Source organism: Pezoporus wallicus, unplaced genomic scaffold (genome assembly GCF_028554395.1).
Source record: "Pezoporus wallicus isolate ANWC-B61680 ecotype Strahan unplaced genomic scaffold, APGP_CSIRO_Pwel_v1 contig_4710, whole genome shotgun sequence".
Taxonomy (NCBI): Eukaryota; Metazoa; Chordata; class Aves; order Psittaciformes; family Psittacidae; genus Pezoporus; species Pezoporus wallicus.
Window position 1 is genome coordinate 941950 of NW_026640647.1, and position 25643 is coordinate 967592.

The following is a 25643-nucleotide window of genomic DNA, read 5'->3' on the forward strand; positions in this document are numbered from 1 at the left end:
ATGTGTTACTAATAATTTTTATTTCCTGCCAGAAATCTGAATACAAAAATAGAAACATCACTTTATTCACTAATGTTACCAGATAACATTAAGCTGCTGTTACTATTCTGTGGCATGACTGACAACATAGTTTGCCTGTCCTAAACACAGTTTAAACAGATGAGTGCTTCTATTTGTCTAAAAAGGTTCTATTTATTTCACACTCAGTCTTTATCAGAATCTCAGTGCAACTGAAGCATGGCAATCCTCCTACTGACACTTAAGTACTTAGATCCTTTGTTCTTTGCAGGGAGGAATATTATCTTGAGAATTTGAGAAGGGCATAAGTAAATTGCTCATTGTTTTAATCAAAAATCACATTTGCATGTACTAAATAAAAATACTGAGTTTAGTTTTGGTTTAGGTTTGCAAAGCTGCATTGTAAAAGACCTGGATTTAATCAGGAAGACAAGATGATATGGCTATACTTGTATCTGATTCAGAAAAATCAGTTCAGTTAAAAACTGCTTTTGAGCTATCACCATTTTTTTAGACATATAAATAGTGAGAGCTAGTCCTTGGATTGAAGTAGAATAATCTATAATGCTCTGTAAAATCAGCAGTCATTTTCTTGAATAATCTTTCACTACGTAGATTACTGACCCTCAATTGAAATTTGCTTTCGTCAGGGAATATTTTGCTGTGCAGTGGTATTGTATTACCTTTAAAATCTACTCTCGTGAAATTTGATTTAGTCAAAAGTTGATAACTCAATTTCCCATTGACCTCAAGTCACTGACTAATAATTAGGAAAACAGAGATATCTGTCCCTATATCCATGTTGGTTTGTTGTTTGGTTTTGGTGTTTTTTTCTGTGGGTGTGAATGACAATAATAGAAAAAAATTTCTTGCTTCACTGCCAGTATTTGCTCAACCCCTTGCTCTCAGAAGGGATAGAAGGAACTTCCTAGGGATCAGAAAAAACTGATCAGTTTGCCATCCCTCGGTCATATACCTGCAGTTATTAAAAACATGTTAGGCTCAATAGTTAGTACACTCAATGCAATGGAGAAGGCATGTACATGTGTTATTGAGGCCAAGTGTGGAAGTAAGGACCCATCCTGCCAAGACATCAGGGGCAGAGGAGGTAGATGTATGTCATGTTTTTAACTAATCTACTTGCCCTAGTAATTTTGGATTTTTTAAACTTAAGTTTTCTGGTGTTTATTTAGAATAAAGTCTCTGTTCATTGTTTAAGTTTGGTCTTTTCTGGGACCTCTCTATAACAGAAGGTCTAAGCAGATCTATTTCAAAGCTGTAGCCAGTTAAGCTTCCCTCCCTCCATGAAGACAGGCCAGAGCAGAATTCATTGTAGGTTCAGTAGCTGTGTTGCATAAATTGTCTCTAGTTCCTCCCTGGACTACAGAGTCAGTGGAGCTCTGCACTTTCTGTAGCAGTGGAGCTTATGACAGGATCAAAGTCATCATGATTTTGCATATATTTGATGGCACCAATGTTAGCAGCAGCCCAATGGAACCAATCTGCTGTGTGGACAGCAAAACTATTGAAGCTTGATTTCCTATGGTTATTATACTTCTAGATCTGTTCCCTTGTCTCCACCACTTTAAAAGCTTTGGCCGTCTCTTCTCTTTTCCCTTCAGTTATCTCACCTGACCCCCAGTTCTTCATAAAACCATAGAATAGTTAGGGTTGGAAAGAACCTTAAGACCATCTAGTTCCAACCCCCCTGCCAGGGGCAGGGACACCACAGGGTAACTGAACTGCGGCTCACGCAGTTCAGTGAATCACGGCCAGTGATTAACTGGACAAACGGAAGCCGGCTGTGGAGTTCATGCCATGCGCTTTCTTCCTGTGGAGGGCACTGTCTTGCATTTCTTTTCTTTTGTCAGTCTCTGATGTTCACACAACCGTATAGTAATTTAATATTTGCGAGACTGTCACCACACATCAAATTTTGATACCTGCTAGTAGGTTCAAAGGTTCTTGGGGTGAGGAAAGGTTGACTACCCTATAAGCAGATACTATGCAGACATAAATCTAACTTGGGGGGGGTGGGGAAGAACCTAACCTGTAGGAAAATGTATGCGTACATACACACAGTAAACACAGTCAAAGTAAATGCAGTTTCTGTAACTAGTATTTGGCTTTGTGCATTGCTTTGCCTTCTCTTTGCTAATGAATGTAATCCTGCTGAAAGTGATAGATTAAAAATCAAAGGAAAAGAATCCTCTGCTTCCCTGCCAAACCAGACAGACCACTGCAATGGTAGCTTGTTGTCTTACTGGTTGTGAATATTTTGTCCTTGGCTACCATTAACATTGCTTGCAGCTGGGTATGATTTGCTGATTCACTGGATGACTATTTCTCAGTTCCTCTGTTGGGACTTTTACTGGTAATATAGTTTAGTGTCTGAAACAGTAGGGAAAAGCCACTTTATTCTTCATAGCTTGAGGAACAAGAAGACTTGACTTCTTCCCAGATTTATGCTGGGATAAGTATGAACTGTGTTATGAAGAACTTCTTAAAGAGGAAGAAACAAATACCATAGTTGCCTTAATGCAGTACCTCTCCTAGCAAAGGACTGACTAAAAAAAAGTAGTTCATGCTATGCAAAATATATTAAAAAATATATTAAAGGTCTGAAGGTAATGAAGGCTTTTCTGATGTTTTCATTGTACTCTAGAGCAAGTCCTGCCAGCACAAATCTCACCTTCAACTTATCTTTCTAATCTGGCTGATGTAAGTGGGTTTTTTTTAGAGCTCAGAGTTAAAAGCTGCCGAAGGACAGTAGAGTATTTTGTGCCAGCCAGAAATTCTCGATTTCAAAGTACAGTTCTAGCTTATGAAAGAAACCAGTTAGTTTTTATGTACACTAAAATTTAAGCCTCTAGAAACCATTTCCATAAGATGGGGCTCAGATACTTCATCTTTATCATTACTGGAAAATACCAGATGCACAAGATGCGTATCTCATGCATATAACATACCAGATGTTTTTCCATGGAAGTTTGTGTGTTATGCTGTATTTATTTTCCACTGAGTCTTTTCAAGCAAAATCTACCATGGTTAGTAATGGGCAGGTTTGTTTATTTTAATTTTATTTAATGTGGAATTTTACATACTTTTCAAAGATAACTGCTTTAAATTTTTCAGTTTATTTGGGGCTTTCTTTTAGACATTAATTTCGTTTGTTTCTTTTTTAAGTAGTGAAGCATTTGTAACTCCTTTTTACAAGTATTCTCACCATGATAGATGGTGAAGTGATGTAGGACACATAAATTGAAATCTTTACAAAGTGACATACGCATTGAACCAAAAGCCCACAGAAATCCACAAGCATTCTTTCCATTTCATGGGCAAGTTTAACCCAGTGTGGGTTTGTAGTATAGAGTTCATTATATGGCATGTATATGTGTGAATTCTGGTTATTTTATAAAGTATTATTTCTGAATATTCTAATATGCAGTGGTTGGGTACATATTTATTAGTGTCACTGTATTAGCTAAGAGAGAGATTGTTGTTTGGTATATCACATTGATGTATCACATTAACTGTGATTCAGAGGCCTTTTGAAAAGAAGAGATCTTTTAATTAAATTTAAATAGATTTTACACCTGACTCAGATTTTTATTTTCTACAATGTTTTACACTAGCAACTGCTTTAACAGAAAACTTTGTACTTTAAGTAGGGTACAATTACATTTCCTTTCTCTGAACACTGCTTTGGCTATAAATGTGTAACTCTTTGTGATAAGGATACATTCGGACAGTTTGTATGCAGTGCTACAGTTTCTCCATTTTTGCTAATCCTCATTTTCATAGCTACAAGAACAGCAAAAGAAGTTCCTGAGCAAGCCTAACAGGCTGTAATCCATATCTTCACACAGAGCCTCACTGGAAGAGGCTTTTTGCAGGGGTTACCTCACACTGATTGCTGGCCATGGGCCCCAGGCTTAGCCATGTCAGCAAACTCGCTTGGTACTGGATTTGGCTTTTAAACTCACTAAGAAACCATTTATGTATATAGATAAAGAGATACATATACATATTTATACATGCCATTGTACCCCCATTCCTCTCTGTCTGCCTCAGTTATGCAAACTTGCAGTTTTCTCTCAATTTCTTACCTTGGGCAAAGAAAACATTGTAAATTACTCTGTATTAGTCATATTCTGTATTTTGGTCCTCAGCTGCAACCCTTTTGTTCACATACCAGGTTATGTAACAGCCTGCAAAGAATTTTTTTTTACATGTTTTGTCATGATTCCTCTATTCAGAAAGCATTTATTTGTTTGTTTGTTTAGGGGATATCCCTGGCACCAATGAAACCAAGTAGAAGGAAGGGGAATGATCAAGGTGTAGCTTCTCAAAAACACAGCTCCAAGAAAAGGAACTACAAGCAAAGCTTCAGAACATGGTCACATTCTTAGTGTGTGTGTGGTGGGCAATGTTGAGTTACCACAGTTTAGGGAAAGACTGCTTTTATGGCTGCAGTAAATGTAGTCTGTGACTACAAAGATCAGCTTTCTCTTTTCAGTTCACAAACAGTGACTGGAAATGATTTGAAATAGATGTTCTCTCTAAAAGCATTTGTAGTCATTTGCCAGAAAGTCTCCATCCAGATTAAATCATTTTATGTGGAGCTGACATCTGGTTTATTACAGTGATATTTTGTAATTAACCCCACAGTATATGAGCTGGTAGTTCTCTATCTCTTAATTCAGCAAGATGACTGGAGGCCTGCACTCCTGGTCTCAGACGTGGTTTTTGTCTGTGGTGAACTACTCATAGGGGATATTCTGAAAGATGAAGACTGTTGAAAATCCTTCCAGAGACAGATGATAAACAAGCCTTCTCCCACCCAGGTTACCTCCCGTATCTTTTGTCTCCTACTGCCTCCAGGAGCAGCCTTTACTGTAGGAGATGACAGTGACCTCAATAGCCTTCATATCCACATACACAGATCACACTGCATTAGTACCTTAGCATGGCAGGGGAATGACCTTAAGAGAGCACAGCCTTCCACATGCACTGGTGTCTCTACCACTTCTATGAGGACTCAAAGTAAATGGGTCAAACACCCATGGTGCTCCCATTCTTCTCTGTCCTCAATTATGCAAACTTGTATTCTTAATTTCTTCCCTTGGATAAAATAATGCCTTTTTTTTTTTTTTTCTTGAGAAATGAAGGATCCTCCCTCAGAAAAGGGAGGTACATATCAGAAGATGTAAGCAATGTGTTTGTCCTGTGATACCCAGTTAATGTCAGTGTCCTGGGCAGAGACAGCCCGTGTGTGCTTCGGAGAGGGATAGCCCATGGAGGCTGCTTGTGTTACTGACTCTGCTTGGACTGCAGCCCAGTGCGAGCTCCTGTGTACAGAGCACCCTCACCCCAGCTCTTTAGTCCTCAGACAACTCCACTGCCTCCGGGTCAGTTGAGGGCTGATAAACACCCCACATCCTAAACCAGCCTTTCACTTTCTGCCTTGATTACTGCCCTCCCTTAGCTTAACACGGCTCAGTTGTCGCTCAGGAAGTTATTCTCCCTGCCTTCGTTTTTTTGCCTCAATACTTAGTGCGGGGGGCTTGGGGAGGTGGGGGGGGAGGTGGGTACGTTTATGTTGTTAAGCATTTACGCAATTTAATTCGTATATAATTCCAGAAATTCCAGAAATGATGATGCTGAAGGGATGATGCGAGTGGCTGCGGCAGGCACTACAGGTAATAATTTAATTCCTTGTGCTGCAATACGTGTTTGGAACTTCGCAGGCGCAGGAAGCACTATGACTGTTGAGTTATTTGGTTGTTTAGAGTCCACGAACGCTCCCCAAACCCTATTCTTAAGCCAGACGCACAGCCCGTGGCCCAGCGGAGGTGCATACCTACCATCCACAGCTTCAGCAGAGCACGTAAGTAAACGGACTGCCGCCCCGTCCTGCTCGGAGCCCCGTCCGCCCTTGGGGAGCGCGGCGGCGGCACGGGGCGGGCAGGTGCCAGCTCCATTCCTTCCCTCAGCGTCTCTGCTCGGCGGCTGGGCCCGGCGGGGGGGGGGCGGGCGGTGGAGGGTGCGCGGAAGCACCGCCCCCAGCAGCCGCGGCGGCAGGAGGCGGCGACGGGCGGGGGCTGCGATGCTCTCAGCTGCGCGCCCCCCCCGGAGCCGCCCCCGGGCGAGGTGAGTCAGCGGGGCTCCGCGGTGCGCAGGGGGCTGGGCCGGCAGCCAGGCCCGCGGTAGCCCGGTCGCCGCCGCTTCCCTTGACCGCGCTCCGCTGAGCGCTGGCAGCGGGCGGGCCTGGCCGCGGGCCGGCGGGTACCGACCCAGGGGTTGCTGCGGGCCGCGCTGCGCCGCGGGGTTGCCGGTGGCCGAGGCGGCTGGCGGGCCGGCTGTGGCGCATTTCAGCGCTGTCGGTGGGAGCCGGGCCGGTGAGGCCGTTCCTCTCCTAATCTGTGACCCGGCTGCGGCTTCCTCCCCGTTGGAGTGACGGGCCTTGTCCAGCAGCCGCCCAGGATGCTGCCGTTGGGCCCTGGTTTCAGCCTTTTCCTTCCCACCGTAACGGCTGCTGCGTTCAGCGCTTCCTTCCCGAGGTGTTGCCTGCGCCGCGCCGAGGCCGATCACCTGCTCCTCAGCTGAGCTGGGGGGTCGGCGTGGGCTGCTTCGCCCTTGTTGAGGTCCTCCGCGTTAGCTGTGGCTAAGCAGTGACCTCATTAGGGTGCCGGCCCTCATCATCGGAGCTCAGCGTTGTGGTGAGGCGTTACCACCGTACCTGCGGTAATCCGAAGCCGAATGTCCCGTGCCCGCCTGTGTGACCTCCATCCCCGCCGGTGGCCGCGGTCTGGGCAGTGTCCCATGGGAACTGGTGTCGCTGTGCTTGTCCGTGCTGCTAATATCTAGCTGTAGTGTTACGTGTGGCTGTCACTCTGTTTCTGAACCCTTAAATCCTTAAAGTACGATGTTTTTTAGTAAGCAGGTTGTCAGCTGCTCCTTTGCTTATTAAAACAAGCATAGGAACAGATGCTTGTTTAAGGAACTGGTGCTGGAGGTACCATAGGTGTTATGGATGCCTGTTAGATCCTAAGTTAGATGGAGTTTAAAGCCCATGTTTGGTCAGCAGCTCTAAAGTTTTAACAACAGGCTCTTTTAAAATGCTGTGTTAATGAGAAGTACAGCGTTGAAGAGTGATGAACTCGTAGTTTAACGAAGAGTGGCTGTACGAACATAATAGTGAAGTATCTCAGTCAGAACTTGCCCAAACATTCATTACATTACTGAGATACACAGGGTCTAGTTGTCCACTGTATTTAGTAATACCCAAGGGAAAAGATTGTAAAATGCTAGTTTTCCAGCTTGGTTATTTTTTTTTTTTGTATTTGTTTCCCTGGTTATTAATAGCGGACAAAAATGAAATTTATTGTTTGTATTCTCTGGAGACCCAGTAGGAAATAGGGGAAGAGGAAACAATTGTCTTTTTAAGGATGGTGCTCATGATAGCAGTCATAAACATAGTAAAAATCCTAAACAGATTTCAACAAAAGTATTCAAACAGGTGAAGTGAGACTATGAGAGCAAAAGCTGATGAAGTGAGGGGCTAATGAAGTGAGGAAGCTGTGGTGGATCACTTATGTAGCTGGTGCAAGGGCACAACTTAAATACAACCTAACATTCATCGTAGTCTTCGTTACAGCACCATGGGCCCAAGTGTATACAGCAGTGCGGGAGAGTGTGACGGGTGATGCGTGACACAGCCCAGCCCCAGCACCATGGGTTTGCCCCACGGCTGGGTTTGCTCGGAGCTGGCACAGCCCTGCTGCTCCTGCTGCAGCCAGGCTCTGGCCGTGGTGCAGCCGGTGCCTGCCTCCCTCCTCAGCGCTAGCAGCAGCTTTGCTTCTGGAGCCCTGCGGGCCTGACCCTGGGTGTTTTCCTGGCCTGTAGTTGAAAGCACGCTTGTTTGCTGTCACTACTGAAGTGTAAACCTCGGTGGTGTAGGTATGTCTTTGGTAAATTAAAAACTGGCTAAAAAGATGGAGTCTAATGCTGACAAGCTGATTCAGGAATAGAGTCTGCTAGGACACCTTAACTTGAACATATTTGGTAGAAAACATAATTGGAAAGCAGGAGTCCTAAAATGTGAGTTTAATGCTTTTTCGCTAGCAGATGAGGATCTGATAGTGTTCTTGTCATCTTTAATGTTAATGTTAAGCACTGTTGTATCAACTTAGCAACTTCAGACCTATCATAAAGTGCATTAAACCTATTATAAACTTGATCTTGACATATTTCAGACATACTGTCGTTTCTCAATCTAGTTGACTAAATGTGTCAAAGTATGTGGGGTTTTACATGCAAATTGAATTAAGTAGAAAAGCCTATCGACCAACACATCAAGTGAGTGCATGTCAGCAACACAAAATAAAGCCATTTTGAGTTAAGTGGTTTAGAACGAGGTGGTTTCACTTCATGGAAGCCCTAATTGTGGTGGTTAATGTTACAGCACTAGTATTTCACTTCAGACTTGAAAGAAATGTATTTCCCAGCACTGAGTTAATTCACTAAATGTAATTTATTCCTGATTTTATAAATTCAGAGCAAGGTGTCAGTGCAGGGGCCTCACAGGAGGACTGCACACCTTTAGAGAGCAGGGGATGGTGATGTGGGGCAGGTGGGTCAGCCTGTGTGAGTTGGTCATAGGGCTTGGCAGGGGACAACTCTTCCAAGGGCTCTGCTTGGAGGTTGAGCTACATGGGAGAGGTTTGGGAACATTATGCAAGAGTAAATTAAGCCTATGTACTTCTCTGTCATGAAGTAAGTTGTTTGCATAAAATCCTCCTCCTTTTTGGCATGGATGCAGGTGACAGTGCTGGGCTGCTCCTTAGGGGTGAAACCTCCTTAGAAAAGGAAAACATGGTCTATTATTCATGTTTGTTACAGCAATGCCTTGCAGGCTTGCTAGATGCAGGGCTTAATTCTGAGAGATGCTGCACAGATCCTGTAGCAGAAAGTCTTTGATCCAAAGGTTTTGTAGTTTAGATTAATGAGACAAGGGGGCTGAGGAGGAGATACTGTGCATGAGCAATATGATGGATGCACTTGTGGCAGTTGCACCAGCTGGGGGATGAGTGAGGTGAGCTTTCTTTAGAAGATGGAGAGTTTTTAAGTCTGCTTCTCTAGCACAGACCTATTCTGAATCAAACAATAATTAGTGACTTTAGAAAAAAGGTTATTCAAGAAACATGTTTCCTATGAGCAGATTTAAAACTCTTAGCATGAAAATTTCTTGTGCTGGCTACAACATCAACTTTGCTAATCTGTGAAAATCTGAGAGGGAAAAATAAGATGTGATGCCATGTTGGGTGGCATTGATTTACCCACACAGTGCAAACAGCAAGCTAGTCCGCTCTGTTTTTACAGGTGCATGTTGCTTCAGAGATCAACTAATGATTCCTGGTTTGAAATTCTATTCGTAGAGTATGTATTCTGAGACTGTATAAATAAAAATCTACAGAGATTTTTCTAGGGATTTGATGTGTTAAGCTACTTTTGATCATTCTCACTGTCTTCTGATTAACTGTCGTGGGTTGTTTTGTTTGTTTTGGTTTTGGTTGGTTGGTTGGTGGGTTGGTTTGGTTTTTTTTACATTCATTATATATCCAAAGCCTGATTTTGAGGCTCTGCTTTGTGACTTTTAATTGTACTTCAGTCCTCAAATCCTAATGAATGGAACATTTATGCTGAGTTAAACTTTGTTTAAAAGCAGCAGTGTTCCTTCCCCTCAAATCTAACTTTCTGCTGGAATGCGAGTGAAGTTTTAATGCCATGATGTTTTCCCTGAGAGGTTTAGGGATTTTCTGACCCACTCTGATCTGTTCATTAGCTTTATTTTCTTTCCTGAGATGTGGTGCAAAGCAGGTGTTCTGAGATGCTTTGGTTTTTTTCTCCAGGTTTTGGGAAGAGTGGCTCCAAGGGGAGAGCTGAGTTTTAGTTACTGTATTTTCCGTATTATAATTTTCTTTCGTTTTATAGTTAACTTCTCATAACATCAGATTGTCTTGAACAGATTAGCTTTTTATCCTTTCTGAGCTTGAAATCCTCTTAATTCCTAAGAGAGCCAGAGTAAATGAGGATCAGTTTAAGAAATTAAAAAGCCAAGAATGCCAAGAAGATCCTTAACTGTATGTAGAATACCCGTGCTTGCTCCTTCCACCTACCTGTGTAAGAGCCTTGTTAAAATAACCATTGCATTGTCATCACTGAATTCCTTGGGACACGTGATTTTTCCTCTGTTCATCAAATAGTTGCTCAAAGGTACAAGTCTGCAGGAAAGTTGCTGTAACTGTTAGCAGAAGATGGTTGGACAAAAGATGTGTTGATGTAAGGGTTTGAAAGTGTATTTTGACTTGCTGGAGGTAAGATGTGAACCAAGTGACAGCAGTCAGTATCAGGAAAAATAATGGATTCTAGTATTTGCATATCTGTGCAAAGCCTGAAGGAAGAATAGTCTTGTGGTTGAAAAGTATATTCTTTATATGTGAGAAGTGCCTGCACTTGTGCATGAGCTGCTGAGAGGCTGAGTGATGTTGCAGAATTAATCCTCGGCCTGAGAAAGCCAGATTGGCCCCAAGCTTTCTGGGCAGCTCTGAGCAAAGGGCCTTGTGCTCCTGGGCTGGTAGAGTCATAGGCTGGGAGGAAGTGGGCAGTTCAGGTTGTAATGAAGACTTTTTCCACTGTAGCCATGTCAGGGGTGATGGGATGGTGCAGGAACAAGGACTTGGTTCCCTGTTGTGAGTTCTGTACTGGTTTGGAAATGTAAACCTGTGGGAGTTCAAAAGCTTGCTTGTCTGCTGAAGGACTGAGATGCTTTCCTGTGATGTGTAACTGCTGCACTGTCCGCTTGCTACTCCTTTTCTCTTGCCCTTTGAGGGGCTTTCTCAGTATCTTTGAAGAAGTTCCTTCTTAGGGCTTTGTTGTATGTGTGTACTTGTCTAGTTTAGGGAAGATAGCTTCAAAATTGTTACTCCTATTTTTCAGAGTGATGTTACCACTCTGCAGCCTCTCTGGTCTTGCTTGTCCTGGCTGAACTGATGACAATCAACAGGTCTCTACCAAAACTTCATGCTTCATTCTGCCTTGATGAGTTAAAATCTGTCTTCACACTGAAATCCGTTCTGTTTACTGTCTAAACCTTTCTTCCTTGCTTATACTCTGTTGTTCGTTTTAAACTTGCTGGTAGTGCTGTCTTCTATCCTCCTGTTGTCTTGTGGATTGGAAAAAAGGTTTTGCAAAGTGAAGATACAGTATTGGAAGGCTATGGTTAAAATAACCAGTAGATAACTAGTCTCATTTAAAAGGACATTGGTTTTCCTTCTGCTTTGATTTGCTGCATGTTCAGTCCCTGAATGGTATAGGTGTTTTTGCCAGTATAAGGAAAGCCCTGTAGATTACTTTTCTGTGGATTTTTCAATAACAATACCACTAGTTTGCTTTTCTCATTTTCAGTCATTTATTTTTAGTCTTTAAAAAGTTGCTAAATAAAATCACTTTCAAAAGCCTGACTCCTAAAGAAACTAGTGATCAAAACATTAAAGAATGCCATATGGCTTCTACTAGTCTTGATGCTGTTACATTTATGAAGAGTATATTCTGTGTTATTAATAATATTCAATGAAACACTCTTAGGGTAGGAAAATATTTACTGGAATTCCTGTGAAATAAACTTTTCATAGCATTCTAACCCAAGATGTTCTAGTCAAAATACTAGGATGGATCTTTTGGATTAATCCTTGCTCACAACAGATTAGAACAAGACGGATGCTGGGGCAGATACACGTTATGGAGGGAGGGAGGGAGGAAGATGCAGCAGCTGAAGTGTTTAAAGATGAGCAATATAACAACTTTTAACATACCTCCTATTCATACAGTGTACAAAATTGAAACCCCATTACAATGAAAAAAGGAAATGGAATTTGAAAAGATTGAATACTATTTGCTCTAAAAACCTTCAGTATAATTTATATATGGAATCAGATGGTTTGGAGGTCATATACAGGGATAAAGAACATAGCTGTGTTTTTTAATTCAGGGTAAGTTCAGTTACAAAGAAGTTGGCCTAATACACAGGTGGTTAAAATACAAGTTCTATCTTGTCACGTAATGGGGACAGGGAAGGAAATTTATTCTTCACAATTAAATGCTGTAAAGCTCTGATACAGCTACTAAGCAAGTTCTGCAAACAGATGAGCATATGCTGTTTTTGTTAGGACACAAGAACAGCACTGAAAACACAGTTACATCCCCTTGACATAAGTGGGGCCCTGCACAAGTTCTGGAGTCTTTGTTGTGAAAGCAGGCAAGGGATAAAGAAAATAAAAGCACAGATGATAACTGATTGATTTACTTGTTAGAAGGACTTGTTTTATGGATATAGAAGTGGAAAATGAGCAAATATATGAGTAAAAAACCCCACAGTCCTTCCAGCTGTCAGGTGGAAATGGCTGCCTGAATCAAAAATTGCTAGAGCTAACTAGACGGCTGCTGGGTTTTGGTTCATGTGGCTTTTGATGGTAGCAGGTAAGAGCAAGAAAATGTGGTTTCACATTGAACTGTTCTAACAACTTCATTAGGACTTTTTCTAATCTTTTGATACTTGAAATACTTTTTAAAATTGTATTGTCTCTGAAGGAACTGGAGAAAAAAGCAGTTTCTGTGTGTACTGGCATTGTTTTAACTTCTGAACTTGAATACATGAATATTTAAGGTTCTGAGATTTTTATGCAACCTTTTCTCTCTAAGTGAAACCAGAGATCCTCATAGGTAATATCCCATTGAAATTACATTTAGAATTGAAGAACACAAACCTCATGAGTGTTTGGGATTTTAATGGTGGTATTTTTAGACTTGTCTATCACTGAACTTTGTAAGGTTTTGATTATTTTAATGGACTGTTGCTTTCAGAAGTATCCATAGTTGGTTATATCAGCTGCTATGTGTTGGATCAGTAAGAAACAGTTAAATTGACATGCTTGTCAACATTAGGGTCTCTTTTGTGTTAATAGCTTTGCATTGGTTTGCAAATCCATTGTCAGTATTTAAATTAATTCTGAATAATAGCTAATTTAAAGGCACTGACTATATCAGTGCATGACTAATTTTAAGGGGATGATACTATGTTTACGGTTGAGTTTTGAAAGACTGCAATTTCACCGGAGTGTTTCTCAAGCAACTAAAGTGCAGACCTGCAAAAAAAATACTTGAAGTTCCTGGAGAAGGTATTCCTGAACCTAACTCGAATGCTCTTGGAGAAATCTCAGGTTCTTTTGGAATATAATGTTCTTTTCCTTGATCCTTGGAAAAGTTCCTGTGTGATAGGAACACTAATCCAAACCACAAAGGGATAACAAAACCAAAAAGAAACTAAATGTTCAACTTTCTCATAATGAATATGAGCTAATACTAGGTTAAATTTACAGATACTAATATAGAAGAAATAGTTGCCTAAGAGAATGATTTTGAGCTGGTAGTCTGCTGGCAGAGCTTTTCCTTTGTATTCCTTGAAAGGAAAGCTGCTGTTAGGTAGCTTACCTTATTAGTCTGTTGTTTTTAAATGAGAGAGCTAGTTGGTCAAATCAAAGTCTAAGTAGTGGTGAATGTATTTTTAATTGTTTCTTGTCCAGTCTTACAGTTTTCTGCAAAGGATAAATATGGGAAGCTACAGTGCAGTTACCTCCCAATCCACCTTTCTTCAGTTTCAGATTTGGGCTTGAAAAGGTCATTATAGGGTCTGTACTTAGTCCTTTAGTTTCATTGCTCCTGAGTCTTTGATACCTTTGAGGTTGTTATCCTAATTTTGAGAGTTCCTTGTTTTAACCTTAAAGCCCTATCCTGATTCCCATCTCTCTTGCCATTCAGCCAAGAAGCTTAAGCCTTCTACCAGTTTCTGCTGTAGTTGTGGAGCGTTTAGGAAATTGTGTTTCAAGAGGAGGTTGATGAACCTTTTGAAAGCTGTCATGAGGCTTTGGATAATAATTTGTTTTGATAATTAAAAAACACAGATATATATGTGGCTGCATTACTTAATTACAAAATCTTGGCTATCCTTTGGTATAGTAGGGAATACTGGGAATAAAACAGTTAGTCTTGGGGGAGAAAAGACAGCTTGAAAGAAAAGACTTGCAAATTCTAGCACATAATTGCCACAGTAACTTTGAATATATAAATTATTCCCTGTCCTAAACATGAAATATGTCTTACTGCACAATATTAAAGCTGCTGTTGGGAGAACTTCACAGAATTGGTCGTAAACCACATTTTTATTGATGCTATCACGTACCACTAGTCTAGACAAATGGCCTTCCACACCCCGATGGTGCGTTTATTGCTCAGGGATGTCACTTATAAAATAGAAGCTGGCTTTGTCCTTGATGACTGTCATTGCAGGTCAGTTCCTGTGTGGTACCTTAACCACGTTGTCTTTCATTTGTTCCCAGGGTAGCCTTGCTTCCTTGAGAGAATATACAGATACTGGATGCTTTTGGTAAACCATGGCAGCTGATGATAAGGTTGCCATTTTGACCGACGACGAAGAGGAACAGAAGAGGAAGTATGTGCTTGCTGATCCTTTCAATGGCATTTCCAAGGATCAAGATTTGCCACCCCATAATGAGTCCCCTTCAACGGAGACAACCACTGTCCCGGATGAGGAGCTAGATTGGTTAGAAAAGCACTGTGTCAAAATAAACAATGATCTCCTCATCTCAAAGGTCTTCTATTTTTTCTTCTATTCTGCATATGGCTCCCTCTACCCCTTGCTGCCTGTATATTATAAGCAGCTGGGTATGTCACCCAGTCAGAGTGGACTTCTGGTGGGCATCAGGTACTTTATTGAGTTTTGCAGTGCTCCCTTCTGGGGAGTGGTGGCAGATCGCTTCAAGAAAGGGAAGGTTGTCCTCCTGTTTTCACTTTTATGCTGGGTTTTATTTAACCTAGGGATTGGATTTGTTAGACCAGCCACCTTAAGATGCATACCAAGGGGCCTCCCCCCAGCACACCCCACCAATGCAAGCAGCCTTTTCACAACATCTGTGCAAAACATCTCATCTTCTCTGCTAACCACAGCCAGTACTGCATCCCCAAAAGCTCGTAGGAAGAGAGACCTGCTCGCTTCCAGCCCAGTCACTTTGGAAACAACAGGAACAGCTAATCCTGAAGTAACATTCCTGTTACCTACACAGAGCAATGATGTGGAGTTTGTCTTGGAAAACAGTACCCATCTGACTTTGAAAAACAGCACCACTAGCCCGGTCTCACCAGGGAACACGACTCCGAGTACCCTGCCAGCTGCTGTCACCACAAAGCCAATGCCTTCTGACCAAGCTGTGCTCATTTATGATCAACAAGAAGTAGAAGCCATCTTTCTACTCATTCTGCTGGTTGTCATCATAGGAGAATTTTTCAGTGCTTCCTCCGTTACTATTGTGGACACTGTAACTCTGCAGTACCTTGGCAAACACAGGGACCGGTATGGATTGCAGCGTATGTGGGGTTCTCTGGGCTGGGGGCTAGCCATGCTCTCTGTGGGAATTGGCATTGACTATACTCATACAGAAGTTGGCATTGAAGGTCAAGGATGTAAAGCTCCTGAGTACAAGAACTACAGGATAGTGTTCATCGTTTTTGGTGTTCTGATGACAATGGCGTTGATCGTGGCCACTCAGTTTCGATTCCATTATGCGCACTTCAAGCAAGACGAAAGTAAGAGAAAAGAGGTAGAAATCTCACAGGTGGACAGAAATGCCTCCAATGAGTCCTCTGATAACACTCCTACCAGTATGACCCAGTCACAGTCATTCAGTTTTTGGGACCTAATAAAACTGCTGTGTAGTATCCAGTACGGCTCAGTGCTCTTTGTGGCATGGTTCATGGGGTTTGGATATGGCTTTGTGTTCACCTTTCTGTACTGGCACTTGGAAGACCTGAATGGTACCACCACACTCTTTGGAGTTTGTTCTGTGCTCAGTCATGTGTCTGAGCTGACTGCCTACTTCTTCAGCCACAAATTGATTGAACTGGTTGGTCATATCAGGTAAGATGCTATCAATCATTAAAGAGCTATACAAAAAGATGCTGAATTTCAGGCTTAGCCTTATAATACAAAGTGAAATGTAAGCTGATTTTTATTTTAAAATTTCAAGTCCTGCTCAGTTATGTAGCTTGCCTGATGCAGTTTTTTATTGTTATTTTAGGAGCTGAAAATGCCCTGAAAAGCTTCCTTTGTGTTTGAGTTGCACATTAGTAGTGCATTGTGCCTGGCGCTGTAACCTTTTGCAGACAGTTCGGAAGACATCCTAGTTCAGTGATGCAAAGCTCTGTTAAGAGTTCTTTGCGAATCGCCACCCACTCAAAGACTGTTTTGACATACAAATACTGTTAATTTAACTTTTTTTTAACCTGTGAGTAGCAGCGTTTTGGAAAACTCGTGCTTTAGCCAGCTTTAGCATGCTTCATCCCTGGCGGTGTTCAAGGCCAGGTTGGGCAGAGCCTTGAGTGACATAGTCTAGTGTGAGGTGTCCCTGCCCACAGCAGGGGGGTTGGAACTGGATGATTTTTAAGGTCCTTTCCAACCCCAATCATTCTGTGATTCTTTGATTCTCCTTGTAGGGCAGTTCTTTGCCCCACAGTAGCCTGGAAGGGTGTCGCTTGCATCCTGAGAGGAGGATGATTCTATGAAGAAGTGAGGGGAGCACACCTCCTGTGCACATGTCCTGTGGATCAGTCTCTGGGTGTTGGCAGAATGAGGTTGCAGCCTGGTGGTGTCGCTTACAGTTCAGTTCCTTGCAGCTGCTTGTGTCAGCTCTTGAAGGGAGATGGCTGTGTGGGGCTTCTCCCATAGTTTTTGCCCTGTGTAAGTGAAACTGACTTCTTCCAACATGTTACTTAATGTATGTTGTTTTCTGCTAAACTCATAATGACTTAATTTTGCATATTCTAAATCCCTTCACTGTTCTTTAAGAAAAGATCAGGGGGGAATCTGAGTTAATGAAGTCATAAAGGGGTGGTTTTATGTTTACTCAGGTACTCTGTTCAACTGAGCACAGAGCTCTGTGCTGTTAGCATCATGTCCTTTCCAAAGGCCCTGTTTATAGTCATACAGTCACTGAGATGTATTTTTAAGCTCTCTGCACTGTTCTTTTTGTGCATTTTCTGTTCTGTAGGTTTGCTTTTTTTTTTTTACTCGGGTGAATTTTTTGATTCGACTTCTACTAAAAATGTTTGAGATGCTTAGCATGGTAATTTGAGAGATTACTTAAAAGATGCTTTCTTTCTTCCTCTGAACTGAGGAGTATCCCTTGACTTTGAGTCACTCTTTTAATCTCTGAATTTGACAATAATCAGTATATGTGACAACTTGCATGCAAAGGCTGGAGGAAGGATATGGTGATGGAGGACTGGTGAGAACAGACCACAGTCTTGATACCTAAAAATAGCTTGGGTGTGCTTTTTCTGTGTATATTGTATCTGTATATAGCACAGAATTCAGGCTTAGGCTTCAAGTAGAGAAAGAAGAAAAACCAAAGGAATGGTAGGCTTCTGAATAAGATGAAACAAAAGGGGACATGAGCATCGGCCAGTGAAAAGAAAGATAATGTGCAGGATTAAATCCTGTTCTTTTTGCTTCTTCTTTGCACTGTTAAGCCTATGAAGACAAGACTGGATCAAGATTAAGTTGTTTAAACACTAGCTCCTATTTGCGGTGAAACAAGATTCTTTATACCTGCACCTGGGAAATGCACATTAGTCATACTTTAATGTTACCTAATGCTTGCTTGTATTTAGTCATCACAGTTTATGAGCTGTCTCCTGTTTGCCTGCCTTCCTGTACTCTTTGAGCTGTGTTCAATGTATAGTTTGTTCAAGAGCAGGCAACCTTTTTTTAAAGAGGAAAGTACAGGAATTCATAGCTCATATTCTTTGATAGCTCTGTATATGTGTCTGCTGCCTTTTAGTACAGATGTTAATTCTTCCATTAATAAGAGCCAACTATATATCCTCTTTGGGACCATCTTAGCCAGAAGTATTCGGGAATAGCACTATATATTTTTTCCTATATTTATATATTTTTTTGAGCTATAATAGCTCAAAATTTCCTTGTTCTGGGTTAAGACTCCTAGATATAGACAGTCTTTCTGTATTATTTATTTGAACATTATCATTCAATCTTTTCTTCCTGTCCCAATTCTCTGGAGAAGGGCATGAGCATCAGAATTGCGGGTGCTGTCACAGTAGGAGGAAAAAATGCTATTGGCTGTCCTTTGTAGAACTACAAGAAGAAGGCCTTACACCCTTGTCAGATAGAAGTTCAGTTTTCCTTTTCTTGACTTGTGAAACTTTGTTTCTACCTTTGTATGGGGTGGCATATAGGACCCTTACAGTGTTTTGAAACCTATTCTATTTTCACTCAGTTTTTTGTTTTTTTTTTTAACTAATACTCAGATTATTGTCCAAGCATTTTAAACATGACCATGCTAAACAGGAGGTGATTAAAATGCCTGATTTCTGGCTTCATTAGCTTTACTGTTCATCCACATGTGCACGGCATGTGTGTATATGTTATACATGCTGCTAGTGTTTTTAACAGTGTATATTAGCAGGCCACTAGATTAATCTGGAGTAATGGTAGTGATGGGTTCATCTCAAAAGCTGTTCTGTCATAGTACAGGGGGGAGTATTGCAGATGTTAGAAGGGTATTTTTGCCTTCTCTGCTCCAGACACCTTTTGAGAGATGGCAGAGTAGAGTTTTGTTAGAAAATAAAGAGTTAAATACATCCTCAGAAAGTGTGGTGAAAGTCACAAGTTCTTTGAGAGGATATTGTGATGCAAAAGTGTACAAAACCAGCTGTCTAATATTTAGACACCATTGTTGAATGGTATCCTCTGTAGAAGCACCCAAAACTGCTACCGAGTTTAGGAAGATGATGTTACTCTCTGAAAATAACTTCCTGCTTGAGGTTAAGCTTGAACGTGTTTGTCTGACCACAATTCCAGCATGTGAGTTTTTATAGGAAGCAGAGACTGGTAGCAATGCCTGTAAACAGCTTACTCTCCTTAACATAAATATAGATTCAGTGCTTTAAGGGCTTAACCTGTAAATTGAGTACGGTGTCTCTGTGGATATTGAATATGAGGTTCATAAGGAACATCTGTTTGCATTTTCCATTTAGTTCTGATAAAGAGGCCAAGTGATCATTATAAATACATTTTTGAAACAACTCTAACTACACAGAAGCTCTTGTGTGATGTGCCACTCCAAAACTGTAATTGTAGAAATCTTCATAAACTGCAATTTACCTAAAACTCTGTACATATTCTAACAAATTAAAAGGTAGAACCTGGCTAAGTTGCTCATCTGTAACTCTGAATCCAAATCATTCTGCAAGTTTAACATAACAGAAAAGCCCTTCTAGCCGAGTGTGTTAGTGGTGATGCTATGGAGCAGGAGTCCTCTTTTCATCTCTGGCCTGGCTGTGACAGGGGATAGCTGAGGTGGGAAGAAATTTATTGAGGCACAGGCAAAGTTTTTGCTAGGCAAAAGTGAAATTAAGCTGGCAAGAACTGGTCCTAAACAGTTCTGGGCACATCTGTGCTGCTGATGGGGAAAACCGATTATATGGTATGGCAGTTCTTTTGTATTCCCAAGAGTGTGCAACACCCTGGTCTATACTGGTAAGGGAATGAAGAAAGGAGCCTGCAAACCTTGCATGTTTGCTTACCTTCTGTGGCAAATGTGTCTTAATATACTTAAGAAATGTGATTGTAAATAATTACATCAAGTTGTGGCTATGAAAGGAACTAGCAGAAGGCATTAATTAAAGGGGAAGATGAAATTTATGATGTGTGGCTCAAAGAACAAGTTTTTTCTCTTTACTGTATCATAATGATTTTTTTCATGGCTTCCCGTGTTTTCTTCAATGAATGCTTGGGCTTGCATTGCCTAAAAGCAGCTTAAACCAGCTATTCATGTACCTCACATGTATCTGGAAGCAACACAGCTTGGTCTGATGCATGTTTTTGGGTGGGGGGAGCTTCCTGCAAGCTTACCCAACTTGCTGAAAGTAAAACAAATTGTCTACTGTAGATCTATGTTGTTGTGAAATGCGTAGCTCTGAATGCTTTTTGGTCTCAATGACATGATGAAAACTATGGTACTGGTTTTGTAGCTGTCAACATACATGTTTTGAGGCCTCAGATGCTGACAGGATGCTGCATCTTTTTGATTGCATCTCACTCTAGATTTTTCAGTGGCTATGTACCACTTAATGAAATCTCACTCTGCTTTTGCAGAATAATTAAAAAGGCAACACAAACCTTGCCCTTTCACAGTGTCTGTGCTTACACCTTAATTGCATTTATTTCACTTGCGCAAAGCCAGGGGTCAACCAAGAAGCCATGTTTGGATAATAAATTATCCTTGTCCCTGTAAAAAAAAAACCAAAACAAAACACCAACCTTTAAGAAACTTTAAAGTTAGGAATAGCATCTTTTCTTAAGCCAAAAACATGTTTTGAATTAAGTTGCTCTTTCCTAAGATCCATCTAAAAATAAGAGATAGGTAGCTGGATGAGTAAGCATCCTAGAGGTAAGCTAAGCTGAATCTGAGAACAGAAGGGAAAAGTAATCAGGTTAAACATGCAGTGGGAAATGCACTGCACAAATAGTCTTTGTGTTTCATTGTTTGAAAACTGTTACAAGAGCTTCTTTTTCCTCTTCATTTTGAGATGCAGCATCTGCTGCTTTTCAACAGGATCATCCTGAGGCATGTTGTTATAAACCATATTGCTTCTGTGGGATGTGTTTTTAGAGTAGTTCTGAGCAGTTTGCAGATACTGGGACTATAAACTTACATTAATTGGGGTAAAATTAATTCATCTAATACAAACCTGCACCAGGCTTACATTAAAGTGGTAGAATGAATCCCTGAATGATTAAAAGATTGTTTGGAAGGGATGTTGTATGTGCTTAGAAATGGTTTCTCTGAGATACAATCCAGAGTAGAGCATGATAGAACTACACAGTGTAAAGGGTCAGTGAATTTGCTGTCCCTTTGAATTTTTTTATTTCTAATCTTTTTTTTTTTTTTCCCCATTAGGATTTTGAAGAGACTCTTTAGCCTTAGTTTGAATACATTTGGAGTGGGCGAGAGGAGAGTGTGTGTTTGGTTGTAGGACTTAGACTGTATTTTGCGTTGATCATATGCTTTAGACTGGCAAACTGTTTTGTACATGTACAAATAGCTTCTGAAGCAGTAAGCTATAACATACTAAAAAAAAAAAAAGAAAGTGCAAGCTATCCTGACTTCTCTTTTCCTTACTTCCTTCAGAGTGCTTTACATTGGTCTTGCCTGTAATACAGCTCGATATATTTACATCTCCTATCTGGAAAATGCTTGGACTGTTCTCCCAATGGAAGTACTTCAAGGTAAGGCAGTGCAATAATGCCCTTCCAACATAAGATCAGGTTCTTACATTTAGCTTGTTTTCAGGTGAACTGTGATAAAGTAAAAATCATGTATTTCTCTATTTTTGTTGACCACAAATGCTCCAGAAGACACAGGTTCATAAAACATCGCTGTTTGTCTTGGGAAATACTTGACGTCAAAAGGGTGGCTTTGCATCTGATTGTGCGCAGTTCTCTGTTTATTCAAACAGAACTGCGTGAGACCAGCACACCCTTTAACTAAACAAAGAGACAGAAGCACGACCCAGGTACACGCCTACTGCAAGTCCTGTTTGGTGGAAAATGTGAACTTCATTAAATGCAAAAAGGCTCTTGAAAGGACTCTGGGTCATTCTGTCTTCGTTAAAATACTTTGTAGTTTTTCATAGTTATTGTTCGATCAGTACCTTTAGACTGCAGAATTGTTTGTTATGAATAGCTAGAGAGGAATTTCTTTCAATAGCTTTGTGCTAGTATAGCTTCTTTAAGATACCATTTAATTTAATTAAGAGGACAGAGGTGTGGTCTGTGAAAAGCAGATTGAGCCCTGTTTTCAAGTCATGTTGTCCCAGAAGTCTCTAAGACCTTTGTGATGTTAAAATACAAATTGTTCTAACTTAGGTTTTGCAGCATTTTTTTGTTTGTGGTAGGTATCACTTTTCAAAACCAGGAAAAACCTAAACTCTCTTACTTTTTGTTTCTTCGGTATTTGAAGAATACTGAAGTATTTGGTTTTATAAGCTTGCAAGAGAATAGTTAAAGTGCAGAAAATGTTTTCCTGCCTTTAAAAATAATTGCACTGTCTTTGTTAAAGCCAGGGGTTTGGGTTTCTGCAGCGCCACCTGGACTGTTTTCTGTAGGTTATACGTAGAAGTTTTATTCCTCTATATGCATAATTTGAATTTGCATTAACTTTTTCCACTCTATTTACAGAAATCTTTTTAAGGTAGATTTTAACTTGAGCTATAAAATGTCATTGGAGAACACTGTGTAAATCTCTAAGCATAGAAAAAGATCTGTTTGTGTCCTAGCTCTTTACCTCCCTGATTAACAAAACCAATTTGTTGTATTAAAACTGCCACAGCAGCAAGCTTCTGAATTTTGTTTTAAAAAAAAAAAAAAAAACAAGCCAAAGCTGTTGAGTTGCTTCATCATTCATACCAAGTGTTAAAATATGAAAATGTTGCAAAGAACCTGAAGGATGTGAATGTGTTACACTCTTGCCTGCTTAAACATCTAGGGGGAACAAATTACTAATCCAGAGCTTTGGATATTGCCTTCTAGGGAATTCTGTTTTAAAGATACCTCAACAGAAATCACAGGAAAAAAACCTGTGTTATGGCAACACAGACTAAGTTTGTGCCTGGAAGCATCTTATAAGTCATGACTGAGAAAGAAGTTTCTTTTGCTTTCAATCTTGTTTTTATTCTCCTGAAATTTTAATATGAATTGCATAATATGTAAGTTTGCCTTTACAGCAAGGCTGTGAGTGATCTGTTTTGGTTGGGTTTCTTTCGTGGTATAATCTTGAGTAATTTAAAGAAAAAGCTAAGGACCTTCAAAATAATACTTCATCATGAATTCGTCTGCCAGACTCTATCTAGCCACTGCTGAATCATGTATGCTTCAGTTATTGTTGCTATTTGCAGTTGTTTATAGTCAGCAAATGAGAAAGTTAAAACAAACACATAGAACTCTCCCCCAGCCCCGTGTTGCGTTCTGTGTGCACTTTTCAGCCTGCCTCTATATCATCGTTTGTTACTGTCCGTGAAGTCCATAAGTACACTGTGTGTCTAATAACTGCCACTACGTTTGTTACATTCCAGTAATCTCACTCATTTGTTCCTGAATGGGAGATTGAATTTTATCTTTTTATAAGTACTGCTAACTCCCCCCTCCCCGCTTTATTCTTTTCTTCTCCTCACTTTTACTGATTTTAATCTCTCCTTGATTCATTATTTCTTTTGCAGTGGTTACCAAATCCTATTTCTTTGGGCTCTGCTTTTTTCCCCACATATCCATTGAATCTGTCAGTAGGGATAACAGGTATAACCTTAATGAAATTTGGTGAGGTAGAAGCTCTTGTTTTTGTTAAATGAGTTTGTTGACAGAGGGCGGTAGGAGTTGTAGCTCCTTTGCATGTGTAGGGGTTAGAAGTATTTAAAAACAGTGAAAGAATAGATTGTGCAGAACACATGGATACCATGTGGGACACATGACTGCACCATGTTGATAGGACCTTTAAATCCCTTAGTGAAGTCCTTGTTATTCTTTTAGACAACTTTTTCCCAGGAAGCTGTCAAATTCCATGTGAATTTCAGTTCTGTGAGCTGAAGGGGTTTTAAGTTTGAGCTGAATTTTGTACATAATTCAGTTGCAGCTGAATTTTGTAAAGAATTTCTTTTCTTTTAATATATTTCTGCAATATGAGGGTTATCCCCATGTGCTGTGCTAAAGGGCATGGAGAGAGTTCTGGAAGATAACTCCCCAGACTGCGTCTGTTGATTGTATTGAGAACAATTGCTGTCTGTAACTGGAACGGGGAGGACTCTTTTAAGTGCATTGCACTGTCAGAAGAGTAAATGAGGAGATTTAACCTTGCTTCTTAGTTTAGAGTTCTGAATAGGTATGCTGCATCGACTTGCACATGCAGTGTATGAAAAGAAGAGCTTAGGCTGAATCTTTAATAGCTGAAAATGTCTAGGCATCCTCATAGGGAAATGGTAAAATGTGTATATATATATATATATATATATATCTACCTGCAAACACACAGGCAATCTTGTTCATTTTGCAATTAACAGATTAAGTTTTGATCCACTAGTTAGCTTGCAACTTATTCTTGCAAAGCAATGGTCCAAATTCTCTGGTAACAGCTATGCTAGCTCACCAATTTACATAACAGGGATTTTGTAATTTATTGATAACCTGAAAATTAGCTGTTTTCACTTGGCAGTTATCCAGCAAACTCCAAAACAAGTATTGTTCTACGAAGTGACTCCTACTGATGTACCAGCAACACAGTTATACCTAGAGAGCAAAATGCTTGGGCCTTTAACTGGCAGTAATGAGGATATATATCTCTCCTGAAATAAATTTAGCTCCCTAAATCTTCAGCTCTTGGTTTGTATGTAAATTATCCTAACATTGCTAAACATTGTTATTCTAAGCATAACCCTGGGGTTGTTCCGTTTGTTGGAATGATAGTCCAGATGTTGAAATGACAGTTAGTGGTTTTGCAAATGATGTCACAATATATACATTGTACACAACTTCTTAAAAGAATCATGGTTAGCAGTAATCCAGACCAGACTTCTTACAGAAGTTGTTGTAAAAATTGGCATGGATTTGGTTTCAGAGGAACTGGGAGCACTATGTTCTGTCTGGGTTGCCTTGTAAAGGTGAAAACAGCCGAGAACCTGTTGGTTAAGTTATGGGCTTTTGTTTTCAAACAAATACAGGGGTGTTGTGCTTCATGGTTCAAATAATTTCTGGTGTGTTTTTGATTTGTAAGGCTTTAAAACGGGACTTACTCTTTAATAGTTGATAAAGCTGAATGTTTTACATTAATTGATAGCTTTTCTAAAACAAAAACACATTAGACGAGATTAGCTTTGCTTTGTTATTGGGACAGTTCTTGGTTGCTATTTTCAGTGCATACACGGGTCTGCATTTTAAAAAAGTAGATATTCAGTGAGTTTTAAAACTGTGAGCTTTTTGCTTGGAAAGTCTGAGTTTTAAAGCCTTAAACTGTAAATGGTAAGGTAAAATGCTCTGATCCTGATGTAAGCTTTTTATTTTTCACCAAGGTGATGTGCTGTTACCAAAACCACCTCTGCAATGTATAAAGGTGAAAGGTGGCCTTTACAAACCCAAAGCTTGAGAAACTCTCATTTAGCTTTGGAATGAAATTGGACATGTAGGGATATGTAACATGGCTATACCTGACCTGTACCCATTCCAGTCAGTGCTATTTATCATTTTACACCTAAGCAAAATCCAAGCTAGTCTGTATGCTACAAAATCCTGTATTTTCTTGCTCTTAGCAGTCTTCAGCCTCAATGGCTAATTAATTACTAAGTGTCCAACTATTCATTAATAAGTCAAATGTAGAGGACAGAAACATGTTGACTGAATCATCAGTGGTGTCAATGTTCTTTTAAAC

General features: G+C 40.4%; 1 protein-coding gene across 9 annotated transcripts in view; it reads left to right on the plus strand.

Moving 5' to 3' along the window:
• The window catches only part of MFSD6 (major facilitator superfamily domain containing 6), a 49027-nt gene that overhangs the window by 14181 nt on the left and 9203 nt on the right, over nucleotides 1-25643 (plus strand). For 6 of the 9 annotated variants that reach the window (XM_057419905.1, XM_057419906.1, XM_057419908.1 and 3 more), the window contains exons 2-3: nucleotides 14475-16069; nucleotides 21363-21460. In XM_057419905.1, coding sequence (XP_057275888.1) covers nucleotides 14529-16069; nucleotides 21363-21460 — 1639 coding nt within the window. In that variant the 5' untranslated portion in view covers nucleotides 14475-14528. Of the gene's footprint in view, nucleotides 1-5670; nucleotides 5721-5810; nucleotides 5909-6037; nucleotides 6172-14474; nucleotides 16070-21362; nucleotides 21461-25643 lie in introns of those variants that run through there. The other 3 variants (XM_057419903.1, XM_057419902.1, XM_057419900.1) reach the window with 3 other exon arrangements.